Here is a 23,721-nt window from a genome sequence, read left to right as displayed (position 1 = left end):
CACAGGTTTAACTACTTTAAAGCTTAAACTGTGTTTAGGACTTACCAATGAAGGCATTTCTAGAGAATGAGCTGTAATGAATAGAGAAGCAAAGCAGAGCTGGAGACCACAACACCATCAAGGCCCATTAGTGTAATAAACAGGAATGAGCGGGATTTTCCACATGCACCTTCACTTGCAGTTGAATGCAGCACCTGCCACATCAAGCAGTTTGGGTTCAATTTTCTTCATAATTATGCTAGGGCTGCAGCAGACTGCTTTTCATGTCCCTACAAAACATAGAGGAACTTTACTCATCTGCAAAATGGACTCCAAAAGTAGGGGAACAATATAAGAAATATGCTTCCTCTCCTGTCTGGCTTGATAGAGCATTAAAGATTCAGGTGTTCTGCTGTGTCGTACAACCTGGCCAAAAGGAGCCCAGAGTAGGTGAGACACAGCAGGACAACACTCAGCATTATCACTCTGGGAGTCAGGGAGGCTGAATCTATGCACAAGAGAAAATTATCAGCTTTGGGTAAATGCCTGTTATCAAAGATTTGGGTACCTGCACATGCACTTGTACATGGGGAGGGAAATGCTGCGGCAAAAATCCAGAATTTACAGTGCAGAAAGTTTCAACTCACAGCAAAGTGAATCATTTGATATCAAATGGCTCACTTATAAATTTTGCATTACTGTAAATATTTCATTAAATGTATGTGAACAGGTTGCATGAATTTATATTCATGGAAACCATGCTTTATTTCAAATGCAGATGCCATGTGTCTGTTCCGTTTCTCACATCCAAGTTATTTCCCAACAAATATCTTGGTATCCAAAAGCAGTGGGGAAATTAAGAGTGCCCCCTTAGAAAGCCATGAGCAGCATGCAGCATGACATGCCAGGTATAACTTTAAAAGGTAGACTTAGGTCTCATTAATGCTGCCATTTAAACAAGCAAAGTTAGTTTTCAACAACTTATGCTGTAATGTCTTGTTTTGTTTTTTAGCTACAACAGACTGGGCATGCCAGCTATTCCCATCACCAGAGAGCCAGCTAGGAACTGCCCAGTATCTACAGAGAGGAAAAAATACACAAGGGTTCCTTGTGTTAATGCCCTCCTGTACCTGATGCTGTAGGATAAGGACCTTTATGCTTAACTGGAAGGACAAGGAGATCCCTTCCATGCTAATGCTACAAACCCACTTTAGCAATCTCCTGAATGGGCATGTCTGTGTTACCTACGGTCCCAATACCTCTGTCAACTGGAGAAGCAGGAGAAAAGATGATCCTCACTGAGGGAAAGAGAAAATATGAATCACAACTGGCTCAGTGCCAAAGGGGAACAGAGAGAAAATGTTCAGTCTCAGCATTTATCCATTGGGAATGTGTCAGGTGTGGGTACTGGTTGCATCAATGCTTTTTTAATTTGGATATCTGCCCAAGAGGAGCTTCACAGATCAGCACCTCTTTCAAAAATTTACTCCAGTTTACTGAGAAAATACATGCATTTGCAAAATCATATCACAGCTTCCTGCTCAAATGAGGAACAGCCTGTTCTCCATGCTGGGCATTTTCAGTGGAAAATCCCAGCCTGTTCACTTCCCCTCTCATGAACCTCCCAGAGGCACCCAAAATATTTGATGCACAAATTGAAACATCTGTATCAGAAAGACCTGATCAAATCCTACATGGAATTCTATGGCAACTCCACTGACTTCAGTTGGGTTATGTGGATGTAAACCAGCACAGGAGGCAGCACGATCCATATGCAGAGAATGTCTTTCTTCTAAACAAATCCTTGCATATAATTAACACACAAATTTACCTGCAGGAAGCTCCCTCCAAGGGGATGTCTCAGTGAGGCAGTCCAGCTGCACCAGAAAGAGGATACCACTCCTTAAGCTCAACCATCCTGGAGTTTTTCAAAAGGAAATTGTCACTCAGAGAAAAGCATTTTGCAAGAAGAGACCATTGCAGTACAAGCACTTGGACTGAGATACAACAATACAATATTCTTCTGAGTTCATTAGTGCAAGTTTCCACATGTGAACCCCACAGGGAATGCTGCACATGAAAAAAATGTAAACAACAGAGAAATTCTAATTCTCATTGGTGTGCCAGCCTCACCCCCCACCCCAACACACCCGCCCTCCCCCCCTTCATATATATGGTTTTCAGTTCCCTTATAGTTCACAACACCCTCCCCAACATTCATCCTGCTGGACAACACAAGGAAGCTTCTCCACCAGCAAGGAAGAGCCAGAAGAACAACTACCATAATTCCTAGAAACCTAGAATGAAGCTGGGCATAAAACCCCTTAGTATGCCATCTTCAGAGACCAACAGCAATAGCCTGGAGATCACCAAGGCTTTTTAAAGATTCCTCAGGTATTCTGGGCTAGTAGGAAAAAACCCTTTATTACAGATGGAATCCCAATGACACAGTTTTCCTTGGAGCTGAAACCAATTGAGGATCCAGTACTCCAGATGAGTGGCAGCTAGCAAAATAACTTGTCACTAATTTTGTCAACAGCATCAACTGCAAGCCCATGCCATTTTTTCAGGTAACTTCTGTTTCAGTTGAAACTCTCTGGGAAGGAAGCAACAGAGAACAATAAAACCCAAAGGCGCCTCTGGAAAGTTGCTATCCCCATTCCATACCCAAAGGTTAGGAGGCAGGAGCTCCCAAGACCTTTGTTTTGAGAGAGAAGACTCAGAGGGCCAGTCTGTGAAGGCACTGAGTACCTTCAGTGGATGTGATGTCAAAAGAAGGTGCAAATGCACAATGCCATCTAAGGCCAGGTATACTGTGTGCTCTGCTGCAACAGAACAAGTTCAAAGCACTGCACTGGAGTCCAAGAGGAGCTAACAGTATCCTAGGTTGCCCCTTAAACCACACAAATAATGCTTTCACTTAATTAAATAATCTCCCTGTCAAAATCACCATGGTGAGGTTGATGGGAGAAGGGGTTAAATATGACAATATACAAAAATAGAGATGTGAATATAGAATGGTTTGGTTAAGAATATCTCAAAATTTGACATTCACAGTGGTTAATACTTAAGTATTAAACTCATACCACACAAAAGAGGAGGTATGTCAAAATCATACTGAGAAAAACTGGCTTTACCTAACAGAAAGAAAATAGGAGCAGTTAATATAGCAGGAGAACCCCTTCCAAAGATCAAAACATCTATTTTTCTTATGGACAGTTGTTCCACTGAAAGTTAAATGCTTCCTTACAAGGAAAACATAATATATATATTTATATATATGATTTGTATAGTGTGATATCAATATACACTGAAAGTACTGCAAGGATATATTATTCATTTACCGTAAAACTAACAATCCATGGTTAAATTTATAGATTATAAATATGCTGTCTATATTATATGTGGTATAAAAATACTTGACATTTTGTGGGCACTATGTCAAACTAAGATTTTCTTTTTTATGGGACTAAAAATCATTCAGGTATATGCATATTACCCTTGTCAATGATGTGAGAATCGTACTGACCCGGTACAAAACAGAGACTTACCACGCTGGCAAAATGAGGAGGGTAATGTATAGCATGATAATTGCTATATGACAAGGCTAATTAGGAGAAACCCTGGCATTTACAGCAGCCCAGTTCTAGCAGTACTTTAAATAGGAATATAATGAATTTAAGTGACACGGGTAGGAAGAAAGGAGGAAGAAAGAAAACCTAACTGGGATTAAAAACCAAATTTTAAGATACACCCAACAAAAATAACTGAAATTCCAGAAGCAGGGAGAAAGCATTAAACGCTCTCATTTGTTAAATGCATTAAGGAAAAACAGAGGTGTATTAATTTTAAAAAGTGTGCAATTGATTTTCTGGATTCATGGCTACGACTGCTGTATTCCTGTAGAAAACTAAGCCCTTTGTGTAAGGTTAATATCTGTCCTGACTGCATTTTCAAGTTTAACTTTAGTTGCTGGCCCTCTGCAGTTAACATACAGGTTATTTGGCTACTTCCAAGTCTCTATGGTATGCTGCTGTGAGACGGACTTCTTTATTATTAATTACTTTAAACATTTTTGGTACTGACAAAACCCACATATCACCTCACTGGACAATAAACATATATCAGCCCTTCCATTTCCCTGTGCGCTCAGTCACTTCACTGGATTAAGGCATGTTTTTGTGTTCCATTTGCAAAAATAAAAACTTTTTGTACAAACATCTGGGATCTTTTATACAAAATTTTCCTTCTTATGGCACAAGCAGCAGCTGCTGTTTAAGAAAATATATAAATATCCTTTTTTTTTTTTTTTAATTCTTCTGTACAAATATCTTCAGTGCTCCTCCGCCCCACATTTAACTGTACACTGTCCTCCTCCATGTTCGGCTCCCTCCCCCCGTCCCCAGCAGAACCTTTTGTATTTACACCACAGAGAGGAGGGCGCAGGGCGGGGGGCTGCCCCTCAGGAGGAGTCGGTGCAGGGGGACGGCGGCGGCGGGTACAGGTGGTGCGAGTAGCTGCGCTCAGTGTAGGGGGACGGCGGGCAGCTCTCGCAGTTCTCCTCGGCAGACAGGTACTGGCTGCGTGGCGTGGGCGGCGGCGGCACCGGTTCTGAGTCGTAATTGAGGTCGCTGGTGTAGCCCTTGGCGGCGGCTGCGGGGACCCGGCGGCTCGGGGCGTAGTCGCTGTCGCACAAGTCCGTGCTGCAGGGCGTCGTGGGCGGCGCGAAATGCCGGTAGCTGTAGGGCCGGTAGCTGTAGCGGAGAGATGGAGGAATGGGTCATTTTTGCTTTCTCAAAGGGGATAAGCCAAGGTGGAAACAGAAAGCAGGGCAACCTCTGCAGTAATGCACAGCATCTCCTCTCCAAACTTCCCTGCAGAAGTGCTACAGCGTTGGGCTTTACTTGTAGAAAATAAATGTTGTGCTCAAAACTGCTGGAATTGGACAGTAGGCCACATGTGGTGTAAGTATTCTATTATCGTGTTCAGGTTAATTTAATCCATAATGTTGTGGGTTCCCCATCCCTGGAAGTGTTCCAGGCCAGCCTGGACAGGGCATGGAATAACCTGGTCTAGTGGAAGATGTCCCTGCCCATGGCATAGGGTGGAACTGGATGGGCTAAAGTTCTCTCCTACCCACAGCATTCTGTGACGCCAAGAACACTGAAGAACCCAGGTTTGCTAAGTGCTTCCCAATCTCCAGATGTTTCCAGTGACCCTGGCACTGCCTGCTCAGAGATGCAAGGAGCACCTGTAAGAACTTGTGCAGTGCCACAGAAAGAATCAGTGGCTGAGAAAAGTCTCACACAACAGGCTCCCTAAGGACTTAATTGAGGTAGAAAAAGTTGCTCCTAAGACAGTGGGGCAGGGAGGACACGGGTGTGCATGTGCCTATGTAATAGCTGTGTTTTAATTATGGAGAAGATAATTCTGTTTCCATTATGCAGTTTCTGGATACTAACTTCCAAGGCCAGACAGAAGGACTGAAAATTACCTGGCACACTCACAGCATTTAGGAGAAGCATTCCTTAGAGAAGTAACTGGGATGAAATTTTCAAAGACTGCTACCATAAAACATCTTTTAAAATGAGCCCAAGATAGTTTCAAGAAAATAAGTTAGAAAGGGAAATGCATAGTAACTACAACTCCCAGCATCACCATCAGTGGCTGGGAACATGAGGGGATGCAGCTCCTCTATAGTCAAGTCAGAATATTAGGAAAGAAGTAAGATCAGAAGCAGCAAGAGCAGTGTTTATTTTTGGGTGGGGGAGCATTTGGAAAAAATCAAACCCTATGCTACATCCCTAATATAATTTATAGTACTAAAAGTCACATCAGCTAACCAGCAGATGACCCATGCTGGTGCCTGAATTTGGTTTCTTTCATTAGAAAATTACTTCTAATTCTAAAAGATTTTTCATATGGCTGCAAGGGATCATTATAAACATCTGGTCTGACCTTCTGCACAACAGAGGCCATACTTTCTGCTAATGGAAAGAGATGTCTGTACAGCCCCAGAGACCTCATTACCCAAAGCCCCCTAAAGGCTCTATGTTAGGGAGGCACATCTTTCAGACAAATACAGCACTCTCTGCTCATTGACCAAATCTACTGGTGATTTGGGAGGGGAACCTTTACACCCTTGAGTAGCAGGGGTCTATTGCTCTATTTTTGGTAACTTGCCATAAAATCGTAATTAACTCCAGCATTCTTACAGAAAAGGTAAGAAAAATACATTCAAACATAGATGAAATGCATGCTCATAAATACTAGTCAAGAGAAAATAAAGCAAAAGGTTAACAATCTTTTCCAGACATTAACCCTTATTGTGTCAAACTAGAAATTCTGTGCTTTATCAAGACAACAACATTAATGTTACTTGTAACCTATTAGCCTTTATATTGCCAACTTTTCCTCCATAGGGTATTTGCTTATAATTTCCGATAATTACCTAACAAATTATTTATGGCAGAAGCCAAAAAAAGGCAGGATTCACTCCAGGGTAAGTTTTTTAGGCTTAAAATACTCATGGCACTGTGTTTGTTTTGGCACGTAGCTAGTTTTGTGATGAGTGCTGTCATTCCCCCTAAGGAATATACCCCAGGGATGTATCACTACCCACTTAGTGTAAGATTTACCTCAAATAGTGCTGCACTTCCACACAGCTAGCAGTGACATGATACACGTGAGCCCATTTAAGCACCAGTTTAGTGTTTGCAGAATTAGGGCCTTTGATTGTAATTCTTACAGAGCAGAGGCTGCCTTTATTCTGCATTTTCTACACTAACTGCTTTGATCCTGACAGGAGCTACTGTAATAGTAATTACCTGTAGGATCTATGAGTGGATGGGCTGTTTGAAGAATAACCAAATTCCACGGTATAGTGTGAACGTTCAGTAGCTGGTGATGGTGGTGGGTTCAAAATCTAAGGAGTAAGAAAGGAAAAAAGGCACTTTTAAAAAGGAAAGATACAAAGGGAACTCGAGAAAACACCAGTTTATAGTTTTTAGTACTGTCTAATAGCAACCTTAAGTAAAGAACTGCATAGATACATAGCCCTCCCAGCAAACAGGATTTTTTTCTCCTGTTTATTCCCCAGCTCTTAAGCAGACCCTGGAAATGCCATTTGTTGCCATTCCTATTGGCTACTACTAAGCTCTTCTCAAAAAATGCTGACTGCTTTGGCTATTTTGACATAGTACTGAGAAGTAAAGTTGCAGCAAGCTGTTCAATTCTAGATTGTCACTAGAGATACCACTGCCCAAGGCAGACTGGCAGATCTCTGCTCCTGCAAGCTGCAGTCTCCAAGTATTGCTCTGCTTATAATACTTGCAGCATGCTGGCCAAGGCAAGCATTCCTTCCCTATGCAGGCATGTTCTTACTTCATGTATATGCATTAATTTAAAACTGATTTAAAGCCTGATCAGTTGATTCTCAGAACTGAAAACCAACAGTTGAAGATTCCAGCCTTCACTGACCAACCATGGGATTATTTAACACTCGACCGTGGTTTGGCAAGCTCCATAAAAATACCCAAACCAACCACCACAGATACTAGAAGTGAAGAGACAGGGAGCCCTCTAGGGATGGCACCAACTGTTACACAGCAGTTAGTGCAGCACACTACACATTTGTGATGGAGGGATGTTACAGAGCTGCAAAACACTTGTTTACTTATTTACCTGTCACTTGTAAGACACATGACACAAAGCTTCATTTTAATTCCTTGACAGGTCTGTACAGAATCAACCTTAGTTTTACTTTCAGAGGCACATGGCAGAGTATAATGAAAAGAGATCTCTCTGCCAGAGCTGCTCAACATCTACAGGGATTTTTTTCATCTCCCCTGACATTCAATCTAATATCTTTCTTCCTGGCACTGAGCTCTCTCACAACTTTTTTTTAATTAAGTGAAAATTTCTAGACCATTTTGGAAAAAGATAATCCTCTTCCATTTCAAAATCACTTAATCCATATCCAAACAAGTTTATTATACTAGAATTCTAAATCAAAACATGAATCTGTCAATTGATTAACCTTTAGAAAGACACTGTCACTTCCCTGAAAGTTATTAAAAGTTTATGAATAACAGAATGACTTACTGGAGGAAAGTAAGTGCCTTTGGTACTTGAAGAACTGCTGGAGGAGGCTCCTGTAACATGGGCTCTGTCATAGGGTGGGCCACTGCTCCCTCCCATAATGCTGAAGGAGCTGATGACAGATTTACCTCGAGACATACCTGAAGAACAGAGATGTATGTCAGCATTCAATTCTTCCTCAATTCACAGACAAAAGGAAGCTTAAAAAATAATCTGAAGGACAACAGCAGTATAAGCACAACTTGCAAACCCAAAATTAATTATCTTGGTATTAAAACCAAATTATGCTCTGAGAGGAGCCTGCTGGATCTAAAAGCCACAAGTTACAGTACATATTTAATCAGTATATAGAGAAGCACTGCATATAGATGAAGTGCAATGTTGTGGTTAAGTTTTACTTTTTAAACAGCAGTAGCATCATGTGCTTGGACTGGTACTGGAAAATTCATCATTAAATGAAATAAGTTGAGACCAAAGGTTATTGCTGATCATTACAGACTTGGCAAGAAATCGCACAAGCATACAAACTTAGACTGCAAACCTACCAAGAATGATTACATAATGTTTAAAGTCCCATGAATATAACTCTGTGTAACTTTACCCTATACTGTTGTGAAAATTTGCTGGTGCTGCAATAGCCCAAAAAGGGGATTCCTTAGTAGCAAAAGAAGAAAATGCACAGTGTGTGCACTTATTTAAGCTTAGGTTCTGCTAAGTACCTAAATGCTTGTGAACAGCACGGGTAAATTAGCAGTTCATTATTGTAAAGAAATATGGCAACAAGCCTTGACAGTCCTGGCTTCCCACAGCTTCCAAGAACTGCATCTGGAGCAGACATTTCCTGTACACTGATGCACAGTATCCTCAAGTACAGCTGTGGGGTGCCAAGGACAAGGATCATCCCCTTTACTTACCAGGGAGAGACCCTGACAGAGAGCTTGGGTGAGGCTCATAGCCCAGAGGTACTGAGGCTGGTCCGTGCACCACGTAATCATTGGTCATGGTTTCCCCATCGCCCTTCATGCGTGGGCACAGCACCCTCTGACAGATGAAGTACATTGCTCCCACCACAAAGACTGTAAGGATCACACCAATGATGGAGCCTATGGTGTTGTTGGGCTGTGGTGCAGGTTCCTCCGTTGTGTCTAAAAGGGAAAAGGAAAATCAGACCATGTAAGTTTAGACCAACATCAATTTTTCTTGCATCTTTCCACTTTCCTCCTCTTCTGTAGGCAGACGACAACTTTCAAATTAATATATGGGAGGAACAAACAGGCCCTAGGACAGGTCTGTTCAAAGACTCTGAGTGTCCATAAGGGCTACATGCAGCCTCCAAGATGACCTCCAAACATGCCATGATGTTTTTTGGATCAGAAATAACAGGAAATGAGCACTAAGTACATGCATGTGCAGGGGGAGTGATGGCCCTGCTCTTGCTTCAGTCTGACAAGCAGAGCTTTCCTTTGAACTTGATGAACAAGACCTGCAGCCAGGTCTCCAGATGACACTGTGCAGGGGACTCCTCTTGTGCTTTTCTTGTCACACCTCGGCTATCAGGGTAACAGACTGACCCTCCCTTTTCTCAGCAGTGTAACAATCACTTATGGTGCACCATCTTGACTGTTCAGCAGTGATGAATTTGGGGTTTGCTGCTGTTTTATTAGACTACCTAAACTATTCCACATCTGACCCACCCTTATGGTTACAGATACAGCTGAGCATCAGCCTGAGAAGTGCCACCTTATGAGGAATCTGTACCCAAAACAATTATTCAACAGTCAAAATTAGTGGCTTTCTCTACAAGACCAATTCTAAGCAATGACATTTCTGGGAGTAAATGACAATCCCCTACCTGTGCTCATGAATTTGACAAGAAAGGCAGACTTTAAAGTATTTTTCTGTTCCAGTCAGTGTTTTACATCTTACATGTTACTGAAAGTTTTTTCCTCAACACGTTTCCTTCTCCCTGAACACCAAACACACACCAGAACCAGCTTGTCACAGTCTACAGAGATAAGTACACAGACTTCTGATCATAGTGAAAGAGAGATGGTGACAACTGCCATCTTATTCTGGGTGGGCCAATTTCCCATCCTCTGTTAAAAAACTGGAGAACATACAAACTCTAATAAAGGGAACTACACAAGCCTGTGATAATGTCACTAGTGACTTGGTAGCATGACAGAACATCTCTTAATACTTCCTCTTAAGATCAAGGGTCCAATTCTGGCTATGCATTTTCAAATTATTTGTGTGCCAGCTGTGATATATGGATCTCTAACACAAGACAATTTGTGTCCCTATTTATAATTTCTTTTAAAGCACCAACAGTGAAAGTGAACTTTCACGTTGGAATTTTGAAGGCAGTGGCTTTCTTGTAGAGCCCTGGAGATTTCAAGGTCAGGGATATCACATGTTACAAATCAGAAATCAAGCTCAGAATTACATCCTTTCAAGATAAAATAAAAGAAATTTTAGAAGGTTTACTCTATAAACAGAGTGCTCCTCTGATTTTGAAAGCACCTGCTATTAATTCTCTGGATGAGAAAACCATGAAGCAGAGAAGTTATATATGAACGCTTCATGCCAATAGATATTTTTTAATATTGCGCCCACTCAGCATATAAACATTGTAGTAAAACAAACCTTTAACTTCTTTTAAAATTTAAAAAAAGTAAGAAGAAAAGTAACAGGTATTCTCTGCCTCAGAAACTACTTGTTCAGTATACTAATTATTTTAGTTATTCCTATTCCCCATATTGTGCATTAATTGCATGACAGCAGTTATGAAGAGAAGCATCAATTCTGGGACCAACTAATTCAGTCTGCTTGGCAGAATAAAATCAAACTCGTAGGAAAGATGAGAAGCAAATTTTGGATACTGCAACCACGTCTCCAGTCTCAGGCAGTGCACTTACAACATCCTTGCTCATCAGAGCTGTCACTGCAGTCCAGGTTGTGATCACACTTCTTGCTTTTCCCAATGCACTGCCCACTGGCACAGCGGAACTGATCCGTTAAACACAGCACTGCAAAGAACCCCCACACCAACAGTCAGCATCAGAAAATTCTCTTGAAAATCATTAAGAAATAAAGACACCAAAGCATACAATCAGGAGTATCTTGGGAGAGCTTGGAGTGCTGCAAGCTTCATTTCTGGAAGTAGCCAGTGGCACACAAAGTCCCTCATGTGAACCATGCAGAGCAGTGTTCTGTTGGGGATAGTGCACACTGGTACCTGGGCTTTACTGCCTGCTTACAGTGAGAACACTACAAGATAAAGTGACCCTCATCTAAAATAACTCAGAGGCCATTAAGAAGACAGGCACCTATCCCTGGATATGGTTATTGCAATATTACTATAAGAATCTCCAAACCCAAGCATTTACTATAATATAAGAGAGAAGAATTAAGTTATGAAAAATAAATCTGCCAAACCATGTTTAAGAAGGATAAATGTCCTTCTTAATGTCCTTGTGCTCTTCCTGTAAATCAGAGAAATCCTCAATCATGAGACAATATGTTGACTTGATATTATGTTTTTAAACTGAAACAGAGGACAAAATATAAAACTGAAGCTTTGCCAGTACACTGAAAAAATAAAAGATGCTGCAGGCAAAGTGTTGGCTGCTGCTGTTTCCACATATTCCTGCCTCCTGTTTCTCATAAATCCAGAAATCCTTTTTTGTCTTCAGCTGAATTAAGAAGTTAAACTAAAGGCTTTTCTGATTCGTAATGAACTTGAATAATCTCAGCAACAGGACCACTTTGAAGGTGACAAACAGCCCCTAATCTGACATCTCCAGTTGGTGAGTGACAACTGGGAAGTTAATTTGCACAACACATTTTCAGATGTCAGTATCTCAGCTAGCTAATAATCACCTTTCAACACATGGGAATTTCAGCTCTGTGTTTTTGTTTGAGCTGGAGCACATATTTTAGAAAGAAATTTAGCCTTGATTTAAAGACATTTCAACAGTCTCCACAAAGAAGGAAAATGCACTGAAAGGATATAAAGAAGAAGCATCCTTTCAATCTTACAAGCTGTCCCTACAACTCTTCACTACATCTGCAATAGGGAAAGGATGAGTTTGCTCAGATTTCATGTTTTGTAGTGGTGGGGCAGTTCAGATTCCACCAGCAAAACCTTTCCTTTCCAAAATGAACTTAAATTCTCATTGTGCTGGCAACAGCACTTCCCTCTGTAAAGATGGCTTATATACTCTCTTTTGCTGTGCTCTATGGGAAGAAGAAGTCTCCAGGAATCTCCTCTGTCTCTCACTCCCGCTTACTCAGAAAAGCTCATTTTGTTCAGGTATTGTAAAATAAACAATCCTAAAACCTTTACTCGGTACAAGGCACACAAAAAGCTATGACAAGGATTTGCTCTACTTTGTAGTTCACCCCCAGATACTAGGTTTTTAGAGCTTAAAATCATGCCATTTTTGATAGCAATTTTCACAAACAGCATTTAAGCCACTCTGATGGAGGTCACTCTTTATTTCCACTTCACAGGTAGAGAAACAAAAGTATGGAGTTATGAAATAACTTATATTCAACAGACCAGTTTAAAAACTAGCAGAACTTTGGATCTTTTCAAATCCTACTCAGCAATAATGCTGGTACTCATCCCAGTGTCCCTGTAACAGGTACATTTTCATCCCACTTGGCAGTATCCTCCATACCTTCGCAGTTCTTCTCGTCCGAGTTGTCCTGACAATTCGCTTCCCCATTGCAGCGCAGGGCACTGTCTATGCACTGCCCACTCTCACACTGGAACTGGCTGTCAGAGCACACTGGGCAGTTCTTCTCGTCACTGTGGTCTTCACACTCAGTGAACCCATCGCAGCGCCAGGCCACCGGGATGCAGTCAATCTCACCTGTGAAACAGGTGAACTGCTGAGGGGAGCATGTTGGTGGTTCTTTGAAAATCAAGCAAACAAACAGAAGTTAAAAATCCAGGTGAACAAACAGCAGATCAGGACAGGTAAGGACAAGAGCTCAGCTGCTTTCCTATATCAGAGCATCTGATGAACAACATGCCACATCATAAGGTCACTTCCACAGCCACTGTGTTCACAGCCACTTTTGCAGACCTTGAGGCCAGTGTGACTGATGCAGGCTCACATCAATGGGGGCTTGACAGATGAAGAACGAGAGGAACAGAGAAACATGCACACTCAAAACACAATTATTTTCTTCCCTGCCCACTTCAAGACTGTCACACCTTTCTCTTAGTAAGACTTCAAGTCAAAGTCATCACACTCTTCAACTCACCTTTTCCTGCCACACCACTGTATACACACCCAATGGCTTACCCTCTTTTTCATGTTTGACAGTCATTGTATAGAGGATGTTAAAAGGATGTCATTTACTACAGATGGATGCACTGTGACTCAGTGTTTAGTTATGTGCCTTTCACAGCTCTATTCAGTCAAAATTATTTTAAAACAAAAAACTGCTTCGTCTAGTCAAGTTCCACTACCTCAATACATCTGTTAGCTGTTATTTAACATTTACTACATTAACTGTTAATCTCAGGCAGTAAATAAATGTGGATATTTTCCCTTTTTTTAATCCCCCTTTCCTCTCACAGCTTTTTAGCCTGGTATTAAACTTGCTCTGAGAAAATATCTGGATTATGTTAGCTCTTGTTCCATTGTGAGAACACACGTTGCCTCAATGGCGAGACATGCACAGGGTGATCTTGGGGAGGACAACAGAGAAGTACAAAACAGCACAGACTATGCAATGTGCCAGAATGTGAGAATCTACCACTAGCTGGAAAAGCAGAACATGGCGAGTGACAGCAAAAAGTAATAAAAATCATATAGTTTAAGAATCAAGTTGAAATAATTCAACTTAAGTTGAGTCTTAAGTGTGAGTCTTAAGTAGAAAGGGTGAACAGAAATCCTTATTCAACAGTTAGGGATATTTTTCCTCTTCCCTTACTCCTTCTCAATACTTGCAAATTTAGCTGGAGGGTGGAGGGAAAGAGGTGAGTCTGTACAGGTGTGTAACAGCAGCCGGTGCACTGTCACATTCCTTTGGCTCAGAAGCCATCCCTGAAGATGGAGACCCTCCCCAAAACTGAAGCTAAGACCTCAGTGACACAGAACTTGGGAAAGACTCACCTCCACAGGACAGCTCATCCTGCAGCAGCACCAGGTGCACGGGGCAAGAGCAGCGAGTGGAGCCATCCCCCTTCACAATGCAAATGTGCGAGCAGCCACCATTATCTTGAGAGCATGGATGTTGTCCTAGGATTTTAAAAATAAGACAGGGACTGATAAGAAATCCCCAATTATTTTATGACCTTTCAGTCATTTCTTCATTACCCCCCTACCCCCTGAAGTGAGGATTAATGAAAAATCTCTGTTAATATTGTATTTTGTTGTCTGTATTTCTCCCTTTACACACATCTATAATTACAGCATACATTGGTAACTCTCCATGATCTGAAGCTACTCTAAGAATTTATACAAAAACAGTACTCAAAGCATTTTGCTTCTTGTGTGAGGTAGCAGTAGTTCTCCACAGCAAATAGCACATCAGTAATACAAAAAGATGTCTTGAATTCCATACTTCATTTTCTCTACCAAAGACCATTTAAAAAATAAACTTTTCTAATTTACAAATTCTGAAGCTTCCACACTATCTCTGAAACTCAAATTAACATGCTCTATACAAATATATATCTTCATTTTAATGTTTAATAAGGACAACATACTTCTCTTGGAACTCCTGACAGATTTACTGAGATTAATAACACACAAAACTAGTAGTAGTCTGCACTGATGTTTTCATTAAACATCCCCAGACATTTTTCTACATATTTCTCCAAGGCATGCACCACAGCCTACTAACCAGGCCTATTTCCTCCAGGATGACAGCAACTCCACTGCTTTAACCATTCATCTCCCACCGCTTCAAGCATGTGTGTGTGGAAAGGTCTGGTAAGCAGAAATTTTTTTAAAGTGCAGCCATGATCAACACAAATTGCTATTTAATACACAATTCCTTTGTGCAATGCAACGTTGCTCTTCTGTCAATTCACTTTCAGTATGGAATACCACCATCAAAAATTGTTCACTTTGCCTTCAAGGCAGGCAGTCCACTGAAACTTTGGCAGCTAGTGAATAGGGCCTGAGAGCTGTGCTTGCCTAAACAGTGAACACCCAATAACAACGCACTAGCATGATCCAGAAAGTCCATTATTAGGGATAACAGGATGTTTCCACCGTGTCTAGAGACACTCAAATGCCAGGTACCTGGATGGGACTACCAATCAAGTTGTCATCAGCAACAAAACATGTTTCTGGGATTGTGATAGATTTCCAGTCTGTTGCCAAGTGCCTGAAGGAAACAACCTAACAGCACAGATACCAATTTCTCACCCCTTCCATCTGCACTGATGTTGATCAGCAACAAGGCACAACAGGCTCGTGTCTCTTGGCTCGAGTCTTACAGGCCCTATTTGTACCTGCAATCAAGATTGCACTCACTGTATTCCTGCAGGTTGAGCTCCTTCACAGCATGGATGTCACTGAGTTGTGCAATACGAGCCTGGACCTTTGTACGTCCTTCTCGACCGGTCATATCAATCTTTTCAATCATCTGCTGCTGCCTGTCAATCCAGTACAGCCAGTTCTCAAAGACAGTTAGTCCCACAGGCTGCAAGATATTGGAGTCTTCCAAAACCATCCGGTTAGCACCTGCAGAAGGGAAAGAGTGCTTTGGTTCAACTAGGCAAAACTATCGGAAACATCTCCTACATTACGCACACCATTATTTGTCACTACTTTTATGCTACTGGGTAAGCCTACTACAAAAACCCAGGCAATACTGGATCCTCTGATGCAAGACTAATGCATTTTGCAGAGATGATCAATTTTTTCTTCTGCTTTCACCAAGGAGAGAGTTTTTGTGCTCAAAAAATATCTAGTGTATTTAAGAAGCACCTGGAGTGGAGGGGCTAATCTCTCATGAGCCGTTCCAGTCTCTTATCAATATGATGGAAATCAGTAGCTCTTTTCATTCTTCTTTCCGTTTTTGAGAGATTAATTGCTTTGTCTTGCCATACAGCAGGGAATAAGAAGATGGATTATTGGCTTCAGCTAACCCATACAAGATAAATTCCAAGTGAAAGCAGGGTAATTAGGACTTCTCACATGAATGATGAGATTAACACTTCTGACTTCCTCATGTTCTTTTCTTTCAGCTACTTACCTTCACTAAGCTATTAGTGCTAAATTGGGAATGCTCCTTTCTTTCTAGCAAATACTTACTTTCCTGAGTTCCTTTAGCAATCACCAGGAGCAGACAAGAGGCCTTACACCTCTGGAGAGTGGTTGTTGATTTCTATGCCAGATTTTCTGGCATTAAATACAGTCAAGAGCGACTGTCACATTTCATGGTTTACTCTCCACATGAACAGAACACAGTCAACAGTTATTTTAAAGGTATCACTGAAGTCTGTCTGAAGACAGTGAAGACTTTGTAACTTACACAGAAGAAAAATATTAGTCAAAACCTGAGGGCTCAGGAGGGAGGCTTAATCCATGCTTCCTTTATTTAACATGATGACGTGGTCATTAACAGTCAAATATTCAGTGAGTTGATCAGATTCTGAGCACAAAATTACTTGCAAAGTACATGGAATCTGCTTCAATTTTAAGAAACTGAAACAGGATCACACAAGTCAAGCTAAAGCTTGAAAATTTACCTATAAATCCTGGTATTTATGATAGCTGAGCTCACTGCTGTGCTTATTTTTCACTTCTGCTACAGCAAACAATAGCTTTACATTGTTCATCCATAGAATGAATTACTGTAAGTTTTTATATTTTTGTTCTGTACAAATGTGCTGGAATAACTGAATACCAGGGGGGAAAAAATCTACCTTAGCCGCACAAGATAACCTTACAGGACAGAAGACACGTGTACTTCATGATTTTATACTTTGAATAAATTCTATCCCTCTCTGCTTTGTTTGGTAGTATGAAGGGGTTTTTTGCTTGTTGAGGATTTAATCAACATTATGTCAATGACGATGACTTAGAAACAAATTCAGCTATGAAAAAATATGATTATCTCCTTTTCATGAAATGCACAGAGACTTCAGAAGTTATGCAACCTTCCAAACATTTACCAAGCGTTAAAACCTGAAGAAAAACATAGGAATTCAAATCAGCTAGGCTGGACTCTCACCACCACTTTGAAGCAACACCAGCAATGATCTGATTAAGAAAAGACGTTGATGAATTCTGAAGGAGGTTATACCCAGACTGATTGTCCTAGGTTGACTGTATGATGCTTTTATCCCCAATCGTCTGTTCTGTTTATGCTGAATAATAAGTTTTGCACCTTTAAGACTTGTTCCAGGAGTGAAGGGGGGGAGAAGAAGCGCGGAGTTTGTTTCCAGAAACTGCACTCACTCCTCCACATTCCTGCTGCTGGACTGTGTTGTCTGCGGACAGACAGACAGCAAGACAGAGCTCTCCTTTGCTTTTTAGTTAGTTTTAGTTAGCTGAGGCAAAGAAGTTCCCTGGACTGTGGCTTTTCCTTTTCTTTGGACCTGCTCAAACCTGCTCTGGACTGAACACAAGAAGAGCACCGGCAGTTCGCTCCTGTGTCCCAGTGGGCCGGGCCTGGGCCGTGGCATTTCCAGCGCTGGAGGGACTGATAAGAGACTGAGTGAGACGAGCTGCAGCCTGGAGGGGTGAATTTTTCTGAGTTTGTCCCTCTTTTGGAGCGGCAAGAAGTTTCATTGTTTAATACTGTTTGCATTTTCTTGTTTAATAAACAGTTTTTTCCACTTTTCTCCAAGGAAGTATTTTTTCCTGAACCAGTTGGGGGGAGGGGCCAATTGAATCTGCCTTCTAGAGGAACCCCTTTGGGGGTTCTCTCCCAGATTTGCCCTGAACCAGGACACTGATGTAGAAATTAATAGACTGAGTGATGTAAGTCAACCTAAATAACTGCAACCATCTATTAAACTCCAATAAAATGATTAATTTGTCAGGAAAATGTAAGAAACAGAAACCTGCATCTTGAGAAATAAAGTTAAGCTGAGAATAGGGCAAAATGAAAGGAAGACAGGAAGGAATACAAAAGCTAAAACCTTGACCTACCCAAATGCAGTCTGTACATGTCCTGCTCTGCAATGCCCACATCAATCAGCATGGCATTTTGCAGTATGTTCCTAAACCTCTGAAGCTTAATATTTTCAATCCCTTAATGTCTTAATCTTTCTTTGTAATATTTGTGACCAAGTGTAACTGACAATTTCTGACTAAACTGAGACATTAGGTCCCTTCTTCCATCAACCAACAATGAAACCCAAAGCTGACTCATCAGGGTGCTAGTCTCCTTTATTGGGAATGTCAGATGAAAGGGAGACATGATTAAGAGGAGCTTTGTCTTCTGGCATCACCATCTCCTTTCCAGCAATACCATTTACAAAAAGATTTAAAACCAACCAAATAAATACAAAAATCAGGACACACACATAGCTCATTCTATTTCCAAATAAAAATTACTTAATTCCAGGATCATTAGACATTTCCAAATCACACTAATTATTCTGGAATAGAAGAGCTAATTTCCAAATAGTTTTCATGGTAGAGAGCTAATTCCAGTCACCTTTTCATAAACAACCCCTTAATCATGTGAAGAATCTGGTTAACTTCAATAAGATCTCCCATTTGGGCAGAATAACCAAGTCCTAACTGCATGCCTGAAGGACAGGGAGGAAAAGAAGGACTACATCACATAAAAGGCATCCTAGTTTGTCTTTATGGGTACTGGAATCTACAGAAATGACAGAGCAAGAGAATGAAAGTTTTTAAGAAGCTAACATGCAGAAAAATTACTCTGCTGGTCAAAAGAACTTATTAATCAGCATTCCTAAGCACAGGAATGCATCTCAGCAGTTAGCAATTTATCATGGTGATTATAGCAATCTATTTGTGGTGCAAATGCCAAAATCAAGGGAGGTTTTGGAACGTTTTTTTTCTCTATGCTCTTCAAAATATGGTTTGTAAAGTAAGAACTTTTACTACATAACATTGGTGATCCAACAGCCACATATTTAAGGGAAAAAAAAAAAAAACCAGAATCATTAAACCTAGACTGAACTAGAATTTAGACCCATCTCCTTGTCTGGTGTCCTAACTTCAGGAAGATAACAGACAAAGAGAGAAATAAAGCACGTGTAATATTCTCCTGCCTGTTACTCTACTCATGCAAGCCATGAATCTGGAACGTACCAAGCAACACCACCACAAGTCTTCTTTTGTTGTTCTTTAATAATTCACTAACTCAGGTTGTGTCTGGCATTTTAAAACCATAAACAATCATGATATCACAGTTCAGTACTGACCCTAAATCTTCCAGTGACACACCACTGAAAAAAATTACTGTCTTTCTGAGCTTTAATTCCAACCATCTAGGAAAAACAAACTGTTTTTCAAACCAAAAGCTTATTCTAGGTACTTAGCAAAAGGCTGAAAATCCAAGTGGTGTCAACAGGGTTACATGCTACTACTTTGAATGAAGGTACCATGTCATAAGTGGAAGACATTACCACACACATTACTGCAAGCTGTCATAACTCCTTTTATGTTTTCAACTCTCACTTCCAGCAACAACATCCAGCCCAATCTGTATCACAAATTAGTACTGATGCTACATGAGGCAGCTGAGCTGATCCAGCAGTTTTCTGGATTAGGCTAGTAAATGAAAGACATTTGTCTTTCTTACCCAATCTGGACCATATAATTCTCCCCTCTTCTCTTGCTCCACTTCTGGTTGCTTGCTGGACTCTCTTTTTCCTGAAACAATGCAGCTTTCCAAGCCAACAGAACACCAATCACTAATTGTCTTTTTCTGTATAATGTTGTTAGGTCATTGTGAAATGGGCTGAATGAACTCGTAGAGGAGGTCAGACAAGCAGCATAACCAGTCTTGGAGAGCAAGCAAAGAGAATTCCACAGCTGGAAAAGGGAGGTTTGAGGACAGAGAGATGTTACATCTTCTCTATCCTTCTCACATCTTTTCACCCCAAATGACAGGTACAAAAGTAACATCGACACCTGCTGCTTCAACTCTGCAGGATATATTTTTCTACTAACAGGGAACTTTCCTCTGATTGACAGATTACTGCACCAAAAGCAGTGTCTTTAAAAACAACCCTTTTTCTCCCCTTTCTAAAACTGCTGCTATTTATTCATCAACTAACTTTGGAAAACTACACAAAGGTTTTGCAGTAAGAAACCAAAGTAAATAGCATGTGTAGCAATTAATAATGCAAATCGCAGTCATGAAACTGTAAAGACATGCTGCACGAATCATGCACATTCCCTGGCTGAAAATTCAGGGAGTGATTAGAATCATAGTACAGACTGTTTATAGTAGGAAGGAAAAGATGAGATGACACCTTTCTTTGCATTCCCCCACACCCACACCACACAAATGAATCACTGAATTAAGGTGCTACTCTACCTGAAAGGTCACTGCTTTCAATTCTGCGCAGATCTGAGTCAGCCCAGAACAACTTGCCCAGCTGGCCGTCAACAGCTAAGGCGATGGGCTTGCTCAAGCCGCTGAAAAAAAGGACTTCTCGCTCAGTTCCATCCAATGCTGCTCTCTCAATTTTAGGAGATCTCTCCTGGAGGTTGGTGAAATACATGTATCTGGAACAGGATGATTAGAGGGAAAAAAAAAAGGTTCATTTGATCTTTCCACATTTTCTATAAATCCAAGACATTTTAACAAATGGCAAAGTTGTTTTTCATTCTGACAAACAGAAAACAAGCTACAGCAAGAAAACTACTTGATTCTCAAAACCCTAGGCCTGAATTTTCCTACATACCCTTTCTCTGGATTCACCACAATGGCTCTGGGCCTATCCTGATCCCCCTTGAGCACCACTCCCATGGGTCTCCCATCCAAGTGAGTCACATTGATGACGTTGGTGGCCTCGCAGGTCCAGTAGATGTAGCGACTGTAGATGTCAATGCTCAGGTCGTAGGGCTGCATATCCAGGTTCTGATTGGGAACTGGACTTGTCACAACAGTGAGGCTCTGCAAAGGAAACAACACACAGGAGAATATTTAATCTTAATCTAATGTGAATAACTTTATTTGCTATGGATGCACCATGTCTAGCTACTGCTCAGAAAAAGGAGACAGCCAAAATAGTAGCATAAAGTAAGGAGAAACCCAGGTTCTGTTGCCACACCAACACCTTTGATAAGAAAGAGACACTTAGTCCTGATGGTTTGCTGTAATGGCAATCACACAAGCTGACTGCAGCTTGTAAGACTTTGCAAGTTTGACCAGTACGTCCAAATTGTGTCTGTGTTCAAGGTCCAGAGTCAGCTCCTGTATTTCCTCTACTTTTTTGACAGCTCAAGAGTTCAGTTTGGATAGACTCAAACCCAGCACATTTAACACTCTACAATAGAAATGTACCACCACTAATTCCCAAAGCTGAAGTTGAGCAGAGAAAAACAAAGGCAAAGTGAGGCCAGACAGCACTTGAAATGCTGGCCTCATTCTTCTCCACCATTGCTGCCATCTCAGTTGGAGGACACGACGGTGGTTAATAAATGGAAGGCAGCTCTGCCAAAGATGGAAAGGACATCAGCTAGTGTACAATACTAACTTCAGAGCATCTCCAGCTAACACCTTACTAGTTCAAGGTGTTGTCTTCTACTTGGTCTAGACTTCTGGAGTTGGCATGCCTTTTTCTTCTTTATGAAGAGGATTAATAAATCAGTAAACATGGCCTACATAAACATTTTGGAAGCCATGGTTATGAAGTGAGTAACCTCTATCCTCTCATCCCCAAATTAAACTTCACCAGAAAATCTGCCTAACTTTATTTGGCTTGTCACCTCTATGAAATGGTGTGCCTGCAAGTCTTCCATTTGTTTATTCTGCTGAAGCTGGCAAAAACATGGTGGCTTTGACTAGTTTTGGGTATTATTTAGATATTTCAAAATTAAAAGCATTGCTAAATTAAGAGTTAAGGCTGAAGGGCATACAGCAGGATGCAACTACTACCACACCCACCACCAGAAACCACACTCTTAAAATTCAACTGAATATAGCACCTCTCTTGTGTTGTGTTGTTCATCTTAGTCTCTCACTCATCCCACATTCAAAAAATTAGGAAGAAAATTTCTATTTTAAAATGCAAAATCGAATAAGCAGTCACTGGTCACAGTTAACCTCACTAAACCTGCATATTGGGTTTGTATGGCCAGGTTTTGGTTGGGGGGTGCTATAGGGATGGGTTCTCTGAGAAGGTGCTGGAAGCTTCCCCCATGCCCAGCAGAGCCAATGCCACCAAATCCAGGATGGTCCCACCAGCAGCCAAGGCTGGGCCAATCAGGGATGTTGGTAACACCTCTGGGATAACATATTTAAGAGGAAGAAAAGTTATTGGGCAGAAGCAGTTGCAGTCAGAGAAGAGTGGAATAAGACTGTGAGAGGAACAGCCCTGCAGACACCAATGGCAGTGAGGAAGGAGGGGCACGAGCTGCTCCAGGATTCCCTGTGCCCCTGCAACCAGTGGAGGGCATGAGGGTGCAGAGATCCACTGCAGTCCCTGGAGGAGCCCTTGCTGGAGCAGGGGGATGCCTAAAGGAGGCTGTGACCCTATGGGAAACCCCGTGGAGAGAACAGCCCACACTGGAGCAGGTTTCCTGGTAGGATGCGTGACCCTGTGAGGGACCCAGGGCCTGTTCCTGAGGGACTGCACCCTGTGGGAAAGACTCGCACTGGAGCAGTTCATGAAGCAAACATAGCTCATAGGAAGGACTCGTTTTGGAGGCAGAAGTTCATGGAAGACTATCTCCGGTGGGAGTGACCCCACACTGGAGCAGGGAAAAGACTCCTCTCCATGAGGAGGAAACAGTGGCAGAACAAAGTGTGATGAACAGACGGTAATCCCTTATCCCAACTCATAAGCCTTTTGCTGTATCTTGTCTCCCCTGTCCAGTTGAGGAGGGAACTGACAGGGTGGTTTGGGTGGGTGTCTGGCCTCCAGCCAGGGTTGAACCACCAAAACTTCTATTACCTTTTGCCTTCTACCCTACTCTACTTTCTCTGTATTCTCCAGCCAAATACATTTTCCCAAGTCTGCTACGTCTTTTACAGGTTCAGTCTAGTCACTCCATGCCCCAGTGATTTACAACAACTCTCTTCTTATCTGCTCCAGAACCTGGGAGGCTCCAGACACAGCAGTGTGCTCACACAGTTCCAGCCTTCTCATTTCAGAGGATCTACCCCTGCACTCTGCTCACATACCTTTGTCACATCCCCCCATTTCTCCCAAGAACCTTCCCTTCCATGTTTCATATCTCAAATATTGGCTTCAAACAGCTTCCAGACAAAAGACAATGTTAAGCAAATAATTGTACTGGGAACAACAGTATGCTCAAACTGGCCTTGGTTTTCCATGCTTTATTTATTGCTTCACCTCCCAGATTTACTGACTGAGGACTCCAGAAAACTCCAGATGACAGTCATTTTACCAAGGTATAGTAACCTACAGGGAAGTCTGTGCATCTAAATTATCCCCATACAACCAGTCATTGTTTGGCACAGGCATGCCAAATATTCAGCAATTCC

The 23,721-nt window shown here is 41.5% G+C and overlaps 1 protein-coding gene across 2 annotated transcripts in view; it reads right to left on the bottom strand.

Moving 5' to 3' along the window:
* Window positions 1-714: 714 nt before the first annotated feature.
* LRP6 (LDL receptor related protein 6) overlaps window positions 715-23,721 on the bottom strand; it is a 112,410-nt gene continuing 89,403 nt past the window's right edge. The window contains exons 14-23 of one of the 2 annotated variants that reach the window (XM_068190418.1): window positions 20,954-21,165; window positions 20,584-20,774; window positions 15,585-15,794; window positions 14,214-14,339; window positions 12,765-13,001; window positions 10,998-11,108; window positions 8,994-9,224; window positions 8,083-8,219; window positions 6,807-6,904; window positions 715-4,733 (exon numbers count right to left, since the gene is read on the bottom strand). In XM_068190418.1, coding sequence (XP_068046519.1) covers window positions 4,442-4,733; window positions 6,807-6,904; window positions 8,083-8,219; window positions 8,994-9,224; window positions 10,998-11,108; window positions 12,765-13,001; window positions 14,214-14,339; window positions 15,585-15,794; window positions 20,584-20,774; window positions 20,954-21,165 — 1,845 coding nt within the window. In that variant the 3' untranslated portion in view covers window positions 715-4,441. The remainder of the gene's footprint in view (window positions 4,734-6,806; window positions 6,905-8,082; window positions 8,220-8,993; window positions 9,225-10,997; window positions 11,109-12,764; window positions 13,002-14,213; window positions 14,340-15,584; window positions 15,795-20,583; window positions 20,775-20,953; window positions 21,166-23,721) is intronic. The other variant, XM_068190420.1, reaches the window with a different exon arrangement.

This window comes from Anomalospiza imberbis, chromosome 5 (assembly GCF_031753505.1).
Source record: "Anomalospiza imberbis isolate Cuckoo-Finch-1a 21T00152 chromosome 5, ASM3175350v1, whole genome shotgun sequence".
Taxonomy (NCBI): Eukaryota; Metazoa; Chordata; class Aves; order Passeriformes; family Viduidae; genus Anomalospiza; species Anomalospiza imberbis.
The sequence above is the reverse complement of the archived record's forward strand: the minus strand, read 5'-3'. Positions and strand labels throughout refer to the sequence as shown.